We start from the raw sequence: 15,535 nt of genomic DNA, 5'->3' as shown, positions 1-15,535 counted from the left end.
TAGGTGCCAATCTGCATCTTTCGGTGCCTAAATACCTTTGTGAACTTGCCCCCAAGGTGTGATGATGGTTTGATTGGGAGTTTATTGAACAGAAAATGGTGTTCCTATGTAGCTGTTTTTACTGCTTGTTTACTTTGGGCTCGATTCTCATTTCCACTAGGACTGCTTTATACCACTCTGGCTGTGTAAAGGAGCCTCAGTGTGGGTGCAAATTACATTTACACTCACATCAAGGCTGCTTTACGCTGCCAGACCTATGTGAAGCGACCCTGTAAATTCTAGTTTTGCAAAGTCTCCAAGACAATTTGTAAGGACCCAATGGTGATGCGTGGGTTCTCAGAAGCTAACAAGTGTCTTAGGGATGCATAAATGAAAGCCATGGGGGGAGATCAAACACTGCCAAATGTAGGAATTATTATTGAATGAGAGATGAATGAATAATGATTCCTCATCAATATTATTCGGTGCCTTTTCAAAGCCCTGCCCTGCAAAATTCCAAATGTCCTCTCAATGTGCTGGACATCTATAATTCCCATTCAAATCAATAGGCGTTCAGTGCCTCACAGTAACTGGCTCTTCCATACTGGGAAAGACGTCAATGCTTCATGCCAAGGAAGCTGCGTTATTACTTGGCAGGCTCAGTGGGTAATTATGTTATGAGCTGCTTATTTCTGATATTGTGCAAATAATTCCTCCCACCGTTTCTTTCAACTCCTGAATTGCTTATTTGTTTGAATAGCTACGGGAAAATATAACAGGCTCCCAAATGCTTTTTTCACCCACATCTACAAGGGAGGGCCCATTCTCATTTGGGGTACATCCTTAACTCATTTGTGCATGTAACTCCCATTGATTTGAATAGCAATGAACAACCTAGTGCTCAGAGCCGTGTGAGAGGCTCAGTACATTGCAGAGAAGGCATCAAGAAGAGAATGAAGTACAAATACACAGCAGGGCAGCCTGACATCTGCGACTCTTGTGCTACATCATAGGAAGATTTTGTGGCTCTGGCAAGAAGCTGGAGCAGGAAGTGTTGAACTTTTAAATGGCCCCCCCTGGACCTTATAGAGACTGGAAAATATGACTGAGTACAAAGGTCTCCCGGAAACCACATGATACACACATCTTGCCTGGTTTCAAGTTTTGGTTTAAAAGCATTAAGGTTCAGAAACATTTTGAATGAGTCTGGGATGACCAGTGTGTTTAAAAAAAGAAAAGAACATTGTGGCAAGTTTCTGAAAGGAGGTGAAATTCACCCCCTTTCATCAAGTGTTTCCTTGAGATGGAATTTACTAGACTCCAAAACACAAAGCAGAAGGGAATATCCTCACCTAGCCCTGAAAGCTGAACCCACTGAACTTCAGACAGCTTTGGGGTCAGGGGACTTCTGCAAGTCACAGAGGGCCAGATCCCCAGCTGGAGTAGATCAACGTAGTTCCATTGGCACTGAAGTCAACAGAACTACACTGATCTGCACCAACTATGGATCTGACCCAATGTGTTGTCAACTCCCTATTTGCGTCAGCAGGAATCTACGGTGCTCACTGCCTCTAAGGACTGGACCATAACTGAGCAGCAGAGGTGATCGGAAGTTGAAAAGTCTTCATGTCAGAACTCCCTTAACTGAGACCATTCAGAGATACATAACATTCCAATGAATGCTTTCTTTCCCCCTTTCCCTTAACTTCTGTTGCTGTTGGGTCAACAGGTCCAACCATTAAAAAAACCCAAAAGTTTATATCATGAAGTGGCTCTAAAGTTAGAGCTCGCCGAATGTACCCATGCTGAAACCATCATGGTATATTTATAATTCTTTCTTGCAAGATGCATTAGATGTTCTTGTCCCCCTCCCTCCACTCGATTGCACTTCAAAATCAGAATCGCTGGAGCTTTAAAAAGAAGAGACAGTGAAAATCAAAGCCTTTAAATGGTAGGGAAATGATGTTACAGTCATTTCAAGGGGCCGGTGCTTAAAGGTGCTTCGGGGCTTCAATGGCCATTGAAATAAATGGAAAGATTCCCATTGACTTCAATGGGCTTTGGATCAAGTCCACAACTCTCAATGACTTCAGTTCTAAAAAGCTTTGACCCCCGCTGTGTTATGACATGCTAGTCCTTTGATTCAGGCCACTCCCCCTACTTCAGCATCCATCCCTACTTCCCATTAAGAAGAACAACTTCCTGCTTGCAGAACTATGCCAGCAGAGCAGGGTTGCCAGAGCTGAACAGTTGCATGTAAAGATTCCCCTCCTCCTCCCCAGTCCCGTTAGAGATCTCGATCCCTTAGACATCCTCCCCGTTTTCACCGAGGGAGATAGTGTGTATTTTAATGGTTGGCACGTTAAGGTTCTCCCGAGCGACGCTCCTTGATGTGCCAGTACAGCAGCATGTCCTGAGGAAACCTTTGCTCTTCACTTTGGCTCTGGCGCAGCCGGACTTGTCTTTAGAGATTGCACTTTTTGTAGACATGCTTTGCATGGTGGAGAAAATCTTCCACTCGCAGACCCCATTGGACTTGGAAATCCTATAGAAGGTTTCCCCCGATCCTACAGGGATACGGACAACATCCTTGGCACCGTCCATACTGGGGCTAGCTGGCTGGTTCAGATTGAAGCTAAGGGAATGCTTGTTGGCTGCTTGCTTTCTTGTGAAACACTGGGCTCGTAGGACATTTTGGAATGCTTTTTTAAACTCTTGACTCGAGCACGGGTAGATGATCGGGTTGATGCAGCTGTTCAAATACCCAAGCCAAAACGTTATTTTAAAAACCGTGTCTGAGGGCTTGAGTGCAGGAAAGAAAACTCCTGGAATGGAAAATACAGGGAGTGTTAAGACAAAACTGGCAAGAAATTGCAGATAGTCAAAGTGTAAGAGAGATAACAATGAAAACAACAAAGTTCATGATTTTTGGATGCTCCAACAACAGACTCAGTCCTCCTGGGGAAGAGAACATTTCAGAATTTATGGTGCTCTACAATTACATAGACGATATGTAATAACTGTTCCAGGGGAACCTATCTGTTCAGTTACAAATGCAGCAGTAATTTCATATTTTAGGTTCTACAGAGTCCATAGTTTGGTGAAATGAGGTGACAAAGGGAAATTACTTCCTCCCAGGAGCTAAAGCACCAGACTGCTCAGATAAGCAAGGAGACAACTTAATGGGATTTGAAATGGCCAGGGAATCACCACCTCTGGGATCCCAGCTAATGGAAAGCCCAATGATCCCTTTGAGACAGGAATTTTTAAAGGATCCTAATGGACCTGGATGCCTCCCTCACTTAGGATCCTTCAAAAATCCCAGCCTACAGATTTTTATGTGTCATGCCGCCTAATCCAAAATTCATAAAAGCCAATGGAAAGGCTCTCATTGATTGCAATGAGCATGGATCAGGCCCTTGAGCAATTGGTGTATAAGCCGTAGGAGTTTCAAAATGTCTTTTCTATCCTGCAGTGAGAGTGCTTAGCAGTGGTTAACTGAAGTTGCTACAATTGTAAGGATGTTTCCCATGGAGGGAAGGGAAAGGTGGCTCAAAGCCAAAACGGGCTGATGCTTTGTTCACCTGTAGTCAGCTACAGGGAACACTGATTGTCAGTGAAAAGGCCGCACAGGTATCCTTTATTAAGGGATCACATGACCAGTCTCCCTCTGCTTAATAACATTGGGCTCCAGCTTGCCTGCAACATGAGCAAATGTACGGATATGTGTGCAAGACTTAAAAAGCTCCCTCCTTGGTTAACGCTCTGATAAAAAAAAATGCAATTGTTCAATTAATGTATTGATTTTTAAGAAAACCTTCTCCTGTCAAAGAAAGCAGCCAGCCATTCAGGGCATGCTCTGTCCCCACAGATTTACAAAAGCCACAAAGCATGCCAGCAATTTGTTTTTGACTAATAGTACCGGATATCTATTGTAATGAACTGGCTTGTGTGGATACCTACCCCTGCCATTTTCCATGCTGGAACGTGTATCATAAAGCCTGTACTACAAACACCTACTAAATATTTTGTTAGCTTAAGTGCCGGGGTTGTGTGGTCTATCCCAGCTGTTGCGATGAGGCTCTGAATGGTGATGGAGGAGGACAGTTGTGTAGTCTCTAAATGACCAGAGAGTTATGCTATTTTCACTGCATTTCATGACATTCCTCTAATCTTTGATACTTGAGTCTTTGGCAAAGGCAGTCTTTTCACCTTCTTGTAAAAGGATACAACGAGCAACTATCCCAAACACACTTAAAGTAAGAATTTTCTGCTAACTTTTCCATTTTGTAAAGATTTTATCCCATGCACTGAAAGATTAAAGATTAATTAAAGATTTCTACTAGAGCTGTTCAAAATTTTTAAAATGGCCAAAAATTCAGATTTTGATTGATGCCACATCTACTCCTTCAAAAAAGTCACCACTTAGGGTTTCTTTTTTTTTTTTAAGTTATTTGGTCAGCGGTAGCGCTGGATACATTTTTTTGATTTTCATTTTTTTTGTGTTGAAATTAAAAGAAAACAGTAAAAAGGGTTTATGAAATTAGTGATTTTTTTAAAACTTTTTTTTAACCTGCTTGACATAGAATCATAGAAATGCCAGGCTGGAAGGGACCTCAAAAAGTCATCAAGTCCAGTCCCCGGCGCTGAGGCAGAACAATGTAAACTTAGACCATCCCTGACGGGTGTTTTTGTCCAGCTTGTTCTTAAAAACTTCCAATAATGGGGATCCCACAACCGCCTTTGGAAGCCTGCTCCAATGCTTAACTACCCTGATAATTAGAAAGATTTTCCTAATATCTACCCTAAATCTCCGTTGCATAAGCCTGTTACTTCTTGTCCTACCTTCCAGTAGACATGGAGAACAATTGATCATAGTCCTTTTTATAACAGCCCTTAACGTATTTGAAAACTATCAAAGCTCTCCTCAGCCTTATTTAAAGACTAAAGATGCCCAATTTTTTTAAACTCTTCCCCATAGATCAGGTTTTCTAAACCTTTTATCATTTTTTTTAGCTCTCCTCTGGACTCTCTCAAATCTGTCTACATCTTTCCTAAAGTGTGGTGCCCAGGATTGGACACAATTCTGCAACTGACGCTTGGCACTTGTAGAGTAAAATTCACTCTTGGGCAGAGGCCCAGCACAATGCCTATGCATCTGGTATGTCCCACTTAAGCAAAGTGACTAAAAGTATTGCTAGCATGTGTGGTATCCTTCTGTTCCGAGGATGCAAGTGGTGCATAGGCCTCAGACTGGCCTGCTACATGACTGTACATTTCACCCATCAACTTGAGTTATAGTAAGAAAGCTTACCGACATTATTCAAATGATGCTTGTAACATGAAGAGAGGCATGTGCCTAAGTGATTTGCTGAATCAGGGCCATAAGGACCAAAATATAGAAACACAGCTAGGATACCAAAGATGTAACACTGATGCTTATGGAGAATTGTTTACAAAGCTGCTGTTAGTGGTCCCAGAATAACACTAGAAATTCGCCTGTAATAAGATCCCACAATTCCCTAGCTCACATGTTCAAGTTTCTTGGAAATGAAAATAGTGCTGTCTGGTTGTGAATGAAACAGAAAACTGGATTCCATGCTGTCAAAATATTGCCTGTTCTGGGGGCCCATGGTAAATAAAAAAGCCTCTCGGACCACTTTCTGCTGCAGATCCACCATTGCATTAATCCTTAACAAGTTTTTGAGGGAAAGGTCATTCATTATTATGCTTTCAAAGTACTTGCCTCCAATAATGTGATCCTATCATTCCAAAATCAGTGATTACTTTGGACAACATATCTTGGATATAAACATCATCCCAAATTCCCAGAAAACACAATTTGCTTGTTTGGGTCTTTACAGCCAAGATTTTGATCAATAGCTCTTTTAACATTGACACATCCCCCTCGCCCAGCCCCTGTGAAATCATAAACATGCTGAGATTGATAGGGATATTGTAGTAGTTATTTACACAACACATGAAGTTTGCCAGTACATAAGCATTCATCATTTTTATTCTCCAAAATCATACATACAACAATACTGTTAGAGACATGGGCCTGAACGAAAACAAAAGATCTCAAATTCTAACTGAATGTTGGGGAAGTTCAGATCACACACAGACCTCTGTGTGCCCAACCAAACCCCCAAGCTGAAGTTCGGATGTGGATCCTAACTTCATTGCATTAATGCTTCTCTGCTCTTGAACCATGCCAGAAAGCAGTTCCTGAACTTTACAGCGTTTCATTCTGGTTTCAGGGGAGCCTAAAATGAGGTGACTTTTGAAAATGTAGGGGAATTTATGGATTAATCTGTAGGATCTGAACTCAACTGCTTCCGGATACGTGTTCAATCTGAAACTTAGAAAATTCAGAAAAGTTATTTAAGCTGCAGGCACTGAAGAGAGTTTTTCTGGGCCAATGTGTGTGTGAGAAGATATAAGGATATTGCCTAAACCAGGCACACAAATGATGAGAATGAATAATGACTCTCATTCTGCTTCTGCTGAATGCAATCCCTATTGTCAAATGCAAAGCGATGTCTATCCACCATAACACAAACCCTCACTTTCTGAGCTGAAATGATGGGCACAGGAAGTATGTTGGGGGCAAGTGAGGAATGGGACATGTGGCCAGAGTGCAGTGTAATCTAGTTATCTTCAGTTGGTGCAAGGTCCCTTAGGGACCACAGCCAATTGGGGCAAATTACAGCAGGCACAAGGCTGCTCTAAGATGCCCCAGGGCTATGACTGGGGCAACATCTGAGAGAGTTGTAGCTGATTCCCTGACAGTCAGGTTAGGCACAGCAGAGAACCTTGCTCTTTATTTTCAAACAGGTAGATGTCTGGCTGTGGATCACAATTGCTACTAGTGCATTCATAGATTCATAGATTCTAGGACTGGAAGGGACCTCGAGAGGTCATCAAGTCCAGTCCCCTGCCCGCGTGGCGGGACCAAATAATGTCTGGACCATCCCTGATAGACATTTATCTAACCCGCTCTTAAATATCTCCAGAGATGGGGATTCCACAATCTCCCTAGGCAATTTATTCCAGTGTTTAACCACCCTGACTGTTAGGAACTTTTTCCTAATGCCCAACCTAAACCTCCCTTGCTCCATTTAAGCCCATTGCTTCTTGCTCTATCCTTAGAGGCTAAGATGAACAAGTTTTCTCCCTCCTCCTTATGACACCCTTTTAGATACCTGAAAACTGCTATCATGTCCCCTTTTCCAAACTAAACAAATCCAGTCATTTGCCTATGTGAATGTGCCTTTTTTGACTGAAAATAGTTTAAAATACCTTTCCTATTCAATGCAATACTGATAATATTTTAATTCTTTACCAAGTGAATCATCCAAACTATTGTACAAAAGATATCAGATCGGTATTTCATGATTTTTCTTCGTGACTACTCCAGACATTTCTCAATATACAAATGCTATTTCCCTGTAATAACAAAATGCCCTACAGCTGTTCATTATCTTGCTGAAAGGTTCTTTTTGGTTGGGAATTTCAAAAGAATTTAAGGAGACCAAGATGCCCCAATTCCATTGAATTAATCTGACATCAGTTTGTCCATTCCTTTTCCCATTTTGTTTCAATGGAAAAGGTAAATGAAATCCAAGTCCAGCAAGTGCTCTATTAAGCCAAATGTAGTAGTGGGTGAAAAAAAATTCTTGTTTGCTGTGACTTTTGGCTCCTTTTAAATGGAATGCTAACACTCTGCCAAAGACTGTTAAAAATAGAAAATAGCCAGCGTCAAAGCCAGGCTCCTGCTTTAATGGGTGGGTGGGGAGATTTGTAGGCTAATTTATTAATACAACCTTTTTGGTTGATCAGTGTAGCAATTTCCTATCTTGGAACAGCACATTGTACATGAAAAGGACATTGAGTAGCTTTAACAGTAAACATGGGTTGCCATCTGTAGAAGCCACCATCTTCCTTTCTTAACTCTTTCATTCCCATGGTAGATGTAACTTGCACACTGTAGACAAAATTGTGCTTTCACAGACATCAGCTGGGTCAAGCATCAATGAAGCTTTGCAGATTTACACCAGCTGGAGATCTGGTATGTCTACTTCAGTGGTGTTGCACATGCCTTCAGTGGTGTTTACATCAGGGCAAAGTGAATGTAAAATTCTTCTAAATCAAAATAGTAGCATTTTGCACCCTCTTTACACCAGTGTAAATGACTTGCACAAGGGCAGAGCACTGGTAAACTGAGCTGAGGATACTTACATTCTAAGCCACTGTGTGGACTAGGCAAGACATTTTAAGCTGTGTCTCATCTGTATAATGGACATAATACAAGACTGTGGGTGTAATTAGCATTTGTGTAGTGCTGTGTAGCTATAAAACGTTAGTCTCATGCTGCAGAACTTGAAGCCAGAACTTTACTCACCCCCAAAGCTAGGGATATATTTTGATCCAAAGTTTTAGATTGTCCCGTTACATCTGGGCTGATGTTCATGTCCGTGTCTAGTTACTATTATTACAACCCAGCTAATACAGGCAGAAACCCTAAGGTCCCGAGTGATGTCAATTGAAGTGAATGACAGGAGAATGCTACGTTTTTATGTATCTTCTACAGACAGAAAGACTTTTTATTTATCTTTCATCCATGAGTTTCAAAGCACTTTAAAGACATTAATGAATGAACCCTCATAAGACCCCTATGAAATAAATATTATTTCCACTGTATTGCTAGGGAAACTAAAGTACACATAGTTTAGGTGAATTTCCCCGGTTACGCACAAAATCTGGAATTGAACCTAGATCTACAGGTTTCCCATCCTATGCCTTAATCACAAAATCATCCTCCATACAGCACTTACAAATCTTACATTCTGCAGTGTGATTTTATCAGTTCATGAGTCTGTCACTGTATTACACCCGCCTGCTATGTGAAACAAGGAGAAATATGCCAAGTGTGATGTACGACATCCTTTGGCACTTTAGTGTGCTCAAACCAGCGAAGGGTAATGAAGTGCAAAAACAGTATAATTTTTATTCTGCACCAAGCGAAGGCTTGACATGACTAATGTAATCTCCTGCCACGATTCTGCTGTACTGTCTGCCCTTGAAAGAGTGAATCAAAATCACATTGCTTGGAAAAAGCTAGACAGGAACCCCACTGACTATGGCACTTATTTGATGACTTATATAAAACTCATTACCAATAAATATAAAGGCCCAATCCTCTGTCCAAAAATAGCACCATAAATATGAGAAATAAACACACAGAGTGCTCAGAGACTATAGACTCATAGACTCATAGACTTTAAGGTCAGAAGGGACCATTATGATCATCTGGTCTGACCCCCTGCATGCTGCAGGCCACAAGACCCTTCCCTGGACTCTGCCGTTGAAGTCCCCAATCCTGTGTTTTAGTGACTTCAATCGGCAGAGATCCTCCTGCTAGCGATCCCTGCCCCATGCTGCGGAGGAAGGCAAAAAACCTCCAGAGGCTCAGCCAATCTACCCTGGAGGAAAATTCCTTCCCGACCCCAAATATGGCGATCAGTAATACCCCGAGCATGTAGGCAAGAGTCTCTAGCCTGACCCTTGTTGGCCATTATGCTATTTACGTACCATTGCTTGGTTTTCCTTGGCTACTATGTTTTACCATTAAACCATTCCCTCCATAAACTTATCTAACTTAATCTTAAAACCAGACAGGTCCGTCGCCCCCACCGTTTCCCTCGGAAGGCCGTTCCAATATTTCACCCCTCTGACGGTCAGAAACCTTCGTCTAATTTCAAGCCTGAACTTCCCCACGGCCAGTTTATTCGTTCTCGTGTCCACATTAGTACTAAGCTGGAATAATTCCTCTCCCTCCCTTGTATTTATCCCTCTGATATATTTAAAGATAGCAATCATATCCCCCCTCAGCCTTCGCTTTGTCAGACTAAACAACCCAAGCTCCTCTAATCTCTTTTCATACGACAGGTTTTCCATTCCTCTGATCATCCTAGTCGCCCTTCTCTGCACCCATTCCAGTTTGAGTTCATCTTTTTTAAACTATAACAATACTGGCTCTTGTTCCATAATGTTACAGTGTAAGAATCATGAATGCAAATATATAGGAATTTGGTTGAAAAGCATAATTTACAAAACAATATGATATGCAGTGTACATATGCATCCTTTAAAAAAAAACCTAGAGAAACATTCTAGTCTGTCAGAAAATACTGTTCTGTTCAAACCAAAACTTTCTGTGGAAAGTGTCATTTTGGTAAAATGTTCATTAAAAAGCGAATCATTTTAATAACGTAGAAGTGCTCCATTTAGACATTTTTAGTACAGAATATTAATTTAGAAATGACTTTTCATTTTGAAATTTCATTTCATATGATAAAAACATTAAAATTAAATAAAAAGTCTACATTGAAACTAAATGTTTTGATGTTAATCAAAACAAGATGTTTTAACTGACCTAAAATGTTAAGTTTCCAAAATTCACCACTTTCCCCTGAACAAAAATATATTCAGAAATGGTGGAATGTCCCACAAAACAAGAAATTCCAGTTCCTGCTCAGCTCTAAAAATTTGGAGTTGTTCAACTGAGTTATGAAAGCAAGGGCTTCATTATTTAGTTGGTGTTGGTCCTGCTTTGAGCAGGGGGGTTGGACTAGATGATCTCCTGAGGTTTCTTCCAACCCTGATATTCTATGATTCTGTGATTATTTCTGGTCATTGTAGAGCCATGGTATATTTTGCAACAATAAATGTGTTAGCCCTGATATACTGCACGAACACCAATACAGGGCAATTACATTCTGCCTATTATACTCTCCCAGCAGTTTCAACTGGTTCTGCAGTAGTTATCAACATCTTCCATGCCATGACTCTTCTCCACATCCCCACACTCCCTTCCCATCTAGCTGAATGGGTACGGCAGGGTGATACCAGCGGAGTTCATGACCTCTAGGTTGAGAACCCACTGGATCTGATATTTTTCTTCCAATCCTTTAATATTTTGTAGAGTCACTGTATGCATTTAAATAGACAATGTGTTTAAGACCAGAGGTGGATGCATTCAGTGCTGAATGGAAATTATCTTTAACTGGTGGTGTTAAGACTTGTCTTAAGGTATTTCATTCAGAACATTTGAAGGCATAACAAGAACCAATGGCTGGAAGTTAAAGCAAGACAAATTCAAGTTAGAAATACAGTAAAAGCTTTGTTAACCAGCATGCTGGGGGTAGGGGAGGTGCCAGTTAATCAAAAATTCTGGTTAACTAGGACTTAACAATGGAATACCAATTTTCAAAGAATTAGACTACAATAAAATGAATAAAGTATAAAATAGTATACAGGTACTCACCAATCCAGTAGTAGTACTGCATTGCAGAGTGGTTGGTTTCTTGAAGCACTTAGGTGTATACAGGGAAAGTTTTCTATACAGTAGGTTATGACACTTCAGGTCACCCAGATCACTAAAACTACACTTAACACTAAAACAATACTGAACATAATTTAATCTTTCTTTGATGATTCAGAAGGCACTTCAGGATCTTGTAGTGCCTCAGAATCATCATTATCAACATCAATTATCATTGTCAATGTGGAAGGTGTAGAAGGCTGGGCTGAATCTGTAATGGCCCTATGACACCCCCGGGAAGCTGCTTTTTTGAATAAATCCATGATACCAGCTTGCTTACTTACTTGTCCTCTGCCTCTTTTGCATAAACATAGAGTGCAGAATGCGTAATTGCATAACCTCCTGGGCTGTATACTAGTCCCAGTTACTAGACTGAAGATTTGTATTGGGAGATATCAGAAATGCCAGTTAATAAAGCTTTCCGGTTGGTAAAGTGCCGGATAACACAGCTTTTACTGTAATTTTAACAACGAGGATGATTAATCATTGAACAAACCATCACTTGATGTCTTCAGATCAGGACAGACTGCCTTTCTGGAAGATATGCTTTAGCAAAACACAAATTAATGGGCTGAATACTGGGGTTATCTTCTCCTCTTTATCCCAGGACATCTTTGTAAACGCAGGGAACAATAGTGTCACCATTCATTTCTGTCAATGGCTTGTTCATCCATTAAACCCAACCTGGCCTGTTCCTGCGTACAATGCCATGCCATCTAGCTGGTGGTCAGTGGTAACTGTGTGAAATTCTTTGCCCTGGATTATACAGGAGGTCTGACTAAATGATCTAATGGCCCTTTCTGCCTGTAAAAACGGAATCCCTGAAACAATTTTGGATAATAAATGAATTAGTAAAAATCAAAGTCTGCTTAAGGATAATTCACAGATAGAAAAAAAAAAGAGTGTTAAATAAATTATTCACTTTGAATTGTTCATGTACTTTCCTCCTCACCATCTGGTTAATTACTTATTTCCCTATACTGCAGCTGCTACTGCTTAGCATATGTGAGTGTTCGACAGTGGACTTGCAATGTTTCCTAGCAGAGCCAAAGGATGGGAGAAGAAGCAAGCAGGGCGTTAAGAAAGGATAACTGCTACTAAAATACTTTGGGTACTGTCGAACTCTGTGCATAGAACAAGATACAATTTGAGCATCAGCAGAGCAAGCTTCTTGTCACTGTGCCACAACCCTGTTCTGGATGGATCATCTTCCCTAGAGGTGAGGAGGGAGTTCAGAGTCCACATTCATCCACGCTGTTGTGTCTGCCAATTAGTCACAATGTTGATTTGAACATTTCACCCACTAGCAGCCTGGACTGAGAATGCTAATTTGTTTGATGTAGGCCAGCAAAAAAACCTGTCAGTATCTACCATTTTTCAAGTGACTGCTGACATAGATTGGATCACAACCAGCAATCAAGCTATGAAAGGCTATATATCTCATAACTAATCCAATTCAATCTAATCCTCATGGACTTTTATGTCTTAGCTAGTATTTCTTTTGCAGAAGTAAAAGGTTAAATTCTGGTAAACACCATTGTTAATTTCATAGAATCAGAATATCAGGGTTGGAAGGGACCTCAGGAGGTCATCTAGTCCAACCCCCTGCTCAAAGCAGTACCAATTCCCAACTAAATCATCCCAGCCAGGGCTTTGTCAAGCCAGGCCTTAAAAACCTCTAAGGAAGGAGATTCCACCACTTCCCTAGGTAACCCATTTCCTTTCTTCTTGGAGAGTTATTTACATCTGTGCAAAGGGAGTGAAAAAATGTTAACAAAACAGAATTCTCCATTCACACCAGTTGTGTTTTACACCCACTCTGAACTCACTTTTCAAGTGTGTAAATGACTACATAAAGTACAAGGCACTAGAGAATCAGGCGCTAAGCTTTTCCATGTTCATATCATACTGGTTTACCTAAATTCCCTCCAGGTAGTGCTGACAACCAGGAAAAAAAGATTAACTCAACTTTTAATTCCTATGCATTGTAGATTGGTTAAATGATCCTTGGTTTATGTTTTGCATTCTAACATAAGTTTTATTAAGAGAGTCATTAGCATGATTCAGTCTCCTCTTGTTCAGAAATAAAATTTGTTATTAGTGTTGTCAGTTCTTTAATTTGCTTTCCAGATTAAACATTTCCCATCATTTACCCCTCCTTCTTCCATCCCCCAATGTGTGAGGATTTTGTTTTTCTCAATGTAAGCTTTTATTTTTATGTTTGCCAACTTTGTTTTCTGGAGCTAACAGCTGTACCTTTTCCACATCCTGCTGCTGATTAAATGCCAGGACAGGCGCAAAGGCACTCTCTGATTTCTCTGTAAATCAATTACTTAGAAGTTATGGAGTTGCTTGATTACAGTGTATTCAAACATCAGTACTGATGTCAAGTATGGATGTGTTAATGGGAAGCACATGGCATATGGAGTCCCCAGCCTGTACAGGTTTCTTGCCTTCCATATTATTTAATATAGTGGTATCCTACTCCACATTATAGGAAGCAGCATGAGGTTAGTAACCCTTAAGTCTTTGTGTCCTCAGGATCTTTGTGGGAATGGTATATTGGTGAATGTTCTGAAAACATGTAGAGGACTATGAATCAGGGATGTTAGACAACATCATTTTCAAGGTTATGTTCCCCACTTCATTTCTTCCATATGTGTGTTCAAAGTCCAGTGGTGGAGTAAGAGCACAGGGATGAACTAAGGAACAAGCAGTAACCTGTGAAATATTCATGCTTGTGTAGAAATATTAGGGCTTTATATTCTCTGTAAGATGCAGTGATGAGTGGGAGACAATCACATACACACAAATGGTCACATTCCATCCAGTAAAGAGCAGTGGTTCATAAGCACATTCTGAGATGATAGAAACAAATGAGGCTTATTATTAAGTGTTATGTGATGAGGGGGTTGCATCTGAAGGTGCCTGAGGGCTCCAATGGAAATACAAATTAAAACAAATTAAAAAGCATGAAGACAGAAGGCTGAGCAGCAGACATTCCCTCAGGCAGATTGGTTCTGTGTTATCTATGGTTTTCAATACCTAAAGTGAGGCAGTTTGCGAGATAGAACTCACCAAACATGGTTAAACCCATTTTTGCCTTTGCTCCCAAGCTTGGAGTTTGCACTGGATTTTATTCCATGTGACCATTCCCTACCTACACTGTTCCTTATTCTCAGGTCAAATAGAAAATATGCCATAGAAATATTTCTATATATATATATATCTTACTTCTTCAGAGTGATCACAGCTGTGCTCTGTATTTTTACTGCCCTGAAGCACGTCTCACCCAGCCCTCTTCTATGGAAAGAATCTTTAGTGGGAATAAATATAGGATCAAATAAGCTTTGAAAAGTAGGAAATGCTCCAGATTTTTGTAGCACTAAATTAATGTACTTAATACAGAAGGGCGGTTTATTTCTTAATACCAGTGGACAGGCAGAATGGAGAAACCTCAGTGCCTATGAACCCTCTTCCAGGATTCTGGAATGTTTTGGATAAGTGATTTATTCTTATTCACCTTCCAATTCTTTGCACTTCTTAAATCGGCTGGAATTGGAAATGCCAAAATAGCAAGAGAAAAGCTGCTCTCATGCACCAGACTTTGAATTCAAGGATCGCTAGAGCATGCAGTAGAACTCATAGGCCCCGACTCCATGGGTGCTCCAGGGCTAGAGCATCCATGGGGAAAAATTAGTGGGTGCTCTGCACTGACCGGCAGCCAAGGTCCCCTCACCTTCCGCCCCACCCCACCTCACCTCCTCCTCTGTCTCCTCCCCTGAGCACACTGCGTCCCCGCTCCTCCACCTACCTACCAGCACTTGCTGCCACAAAACAGCTGTAGCAAGCTTTGGGAGGGAGGGGGGAGGAACGGGAACGTGGCGCACTCGGGGGAGGAGGTGGGGCCGGGGCAGGGAAGGAGTTGAATAAGGGCAGGGAGAGGGCAGAGTTGGGGAGGGGACTTTGGGGAATGGGGATGGGAGGGGGTGGGGCAGGGGTGGAGTCAGGGCAGGGCCGGGGGCAGAGGGGGGTCAGGCACCCACCGGTGCCAGTAGAAGTCAGCACCTATGGTAGAACTCACCTGTTTCCCCACCGCTTTTGCTACACGGTGCAGGGGAAGGCAACTGATGGATTGGATTGATTGAGTGAGAGCGGGAAGCTGGGATGG

At 41.3% G+C, this 15,535-nt stretch overlaps 1 protein-coding gene across 1 annotated transcript in view; it reads right to left on the bottom strand.

Annotated features, from left to right (window-relative positions):
- Positions 1 to 1,685: 1,685 nt before the first annotated feature.
- Positions 1,686 to 15,535, bottom strand: part of ADRA1A (adrenoceptor alpha 1A) — a 31,742-nt gene continuing 17,892 nt past the window's right edge. Inside the window, exon 3 of the mRNA XM_034761810.1 lies at positions 1,686 to 2,804. Coding sequence (XP_034617701.1) covers positions 2,284 to 2,804 — 521 coding nt within the window. The 3' untranslated portion in view covers positions 1,686 to 2,283. The remainder of the gene's footprint in view (positions 2,805 to 15,535) is intronic.

Source organism: Trachemys scripta, chromosome 2 (assembly GCF_013100865.1).
Source record: "Trachemys scripta elegans isolate TJP31775 chromosome 2, CAS_Tse_1.0, whole genome shotgun sequence".
Taxonomy (NCBI): Eukaryota; Metazoa; Chordata; order Testudines; family Emydidae; genus Trachemys; species Trachemys scripta.
Note: the sequence above shows the minus strand (reverse complement) of the source record. Positions and strands in the feature narration are given on the sequence as shown.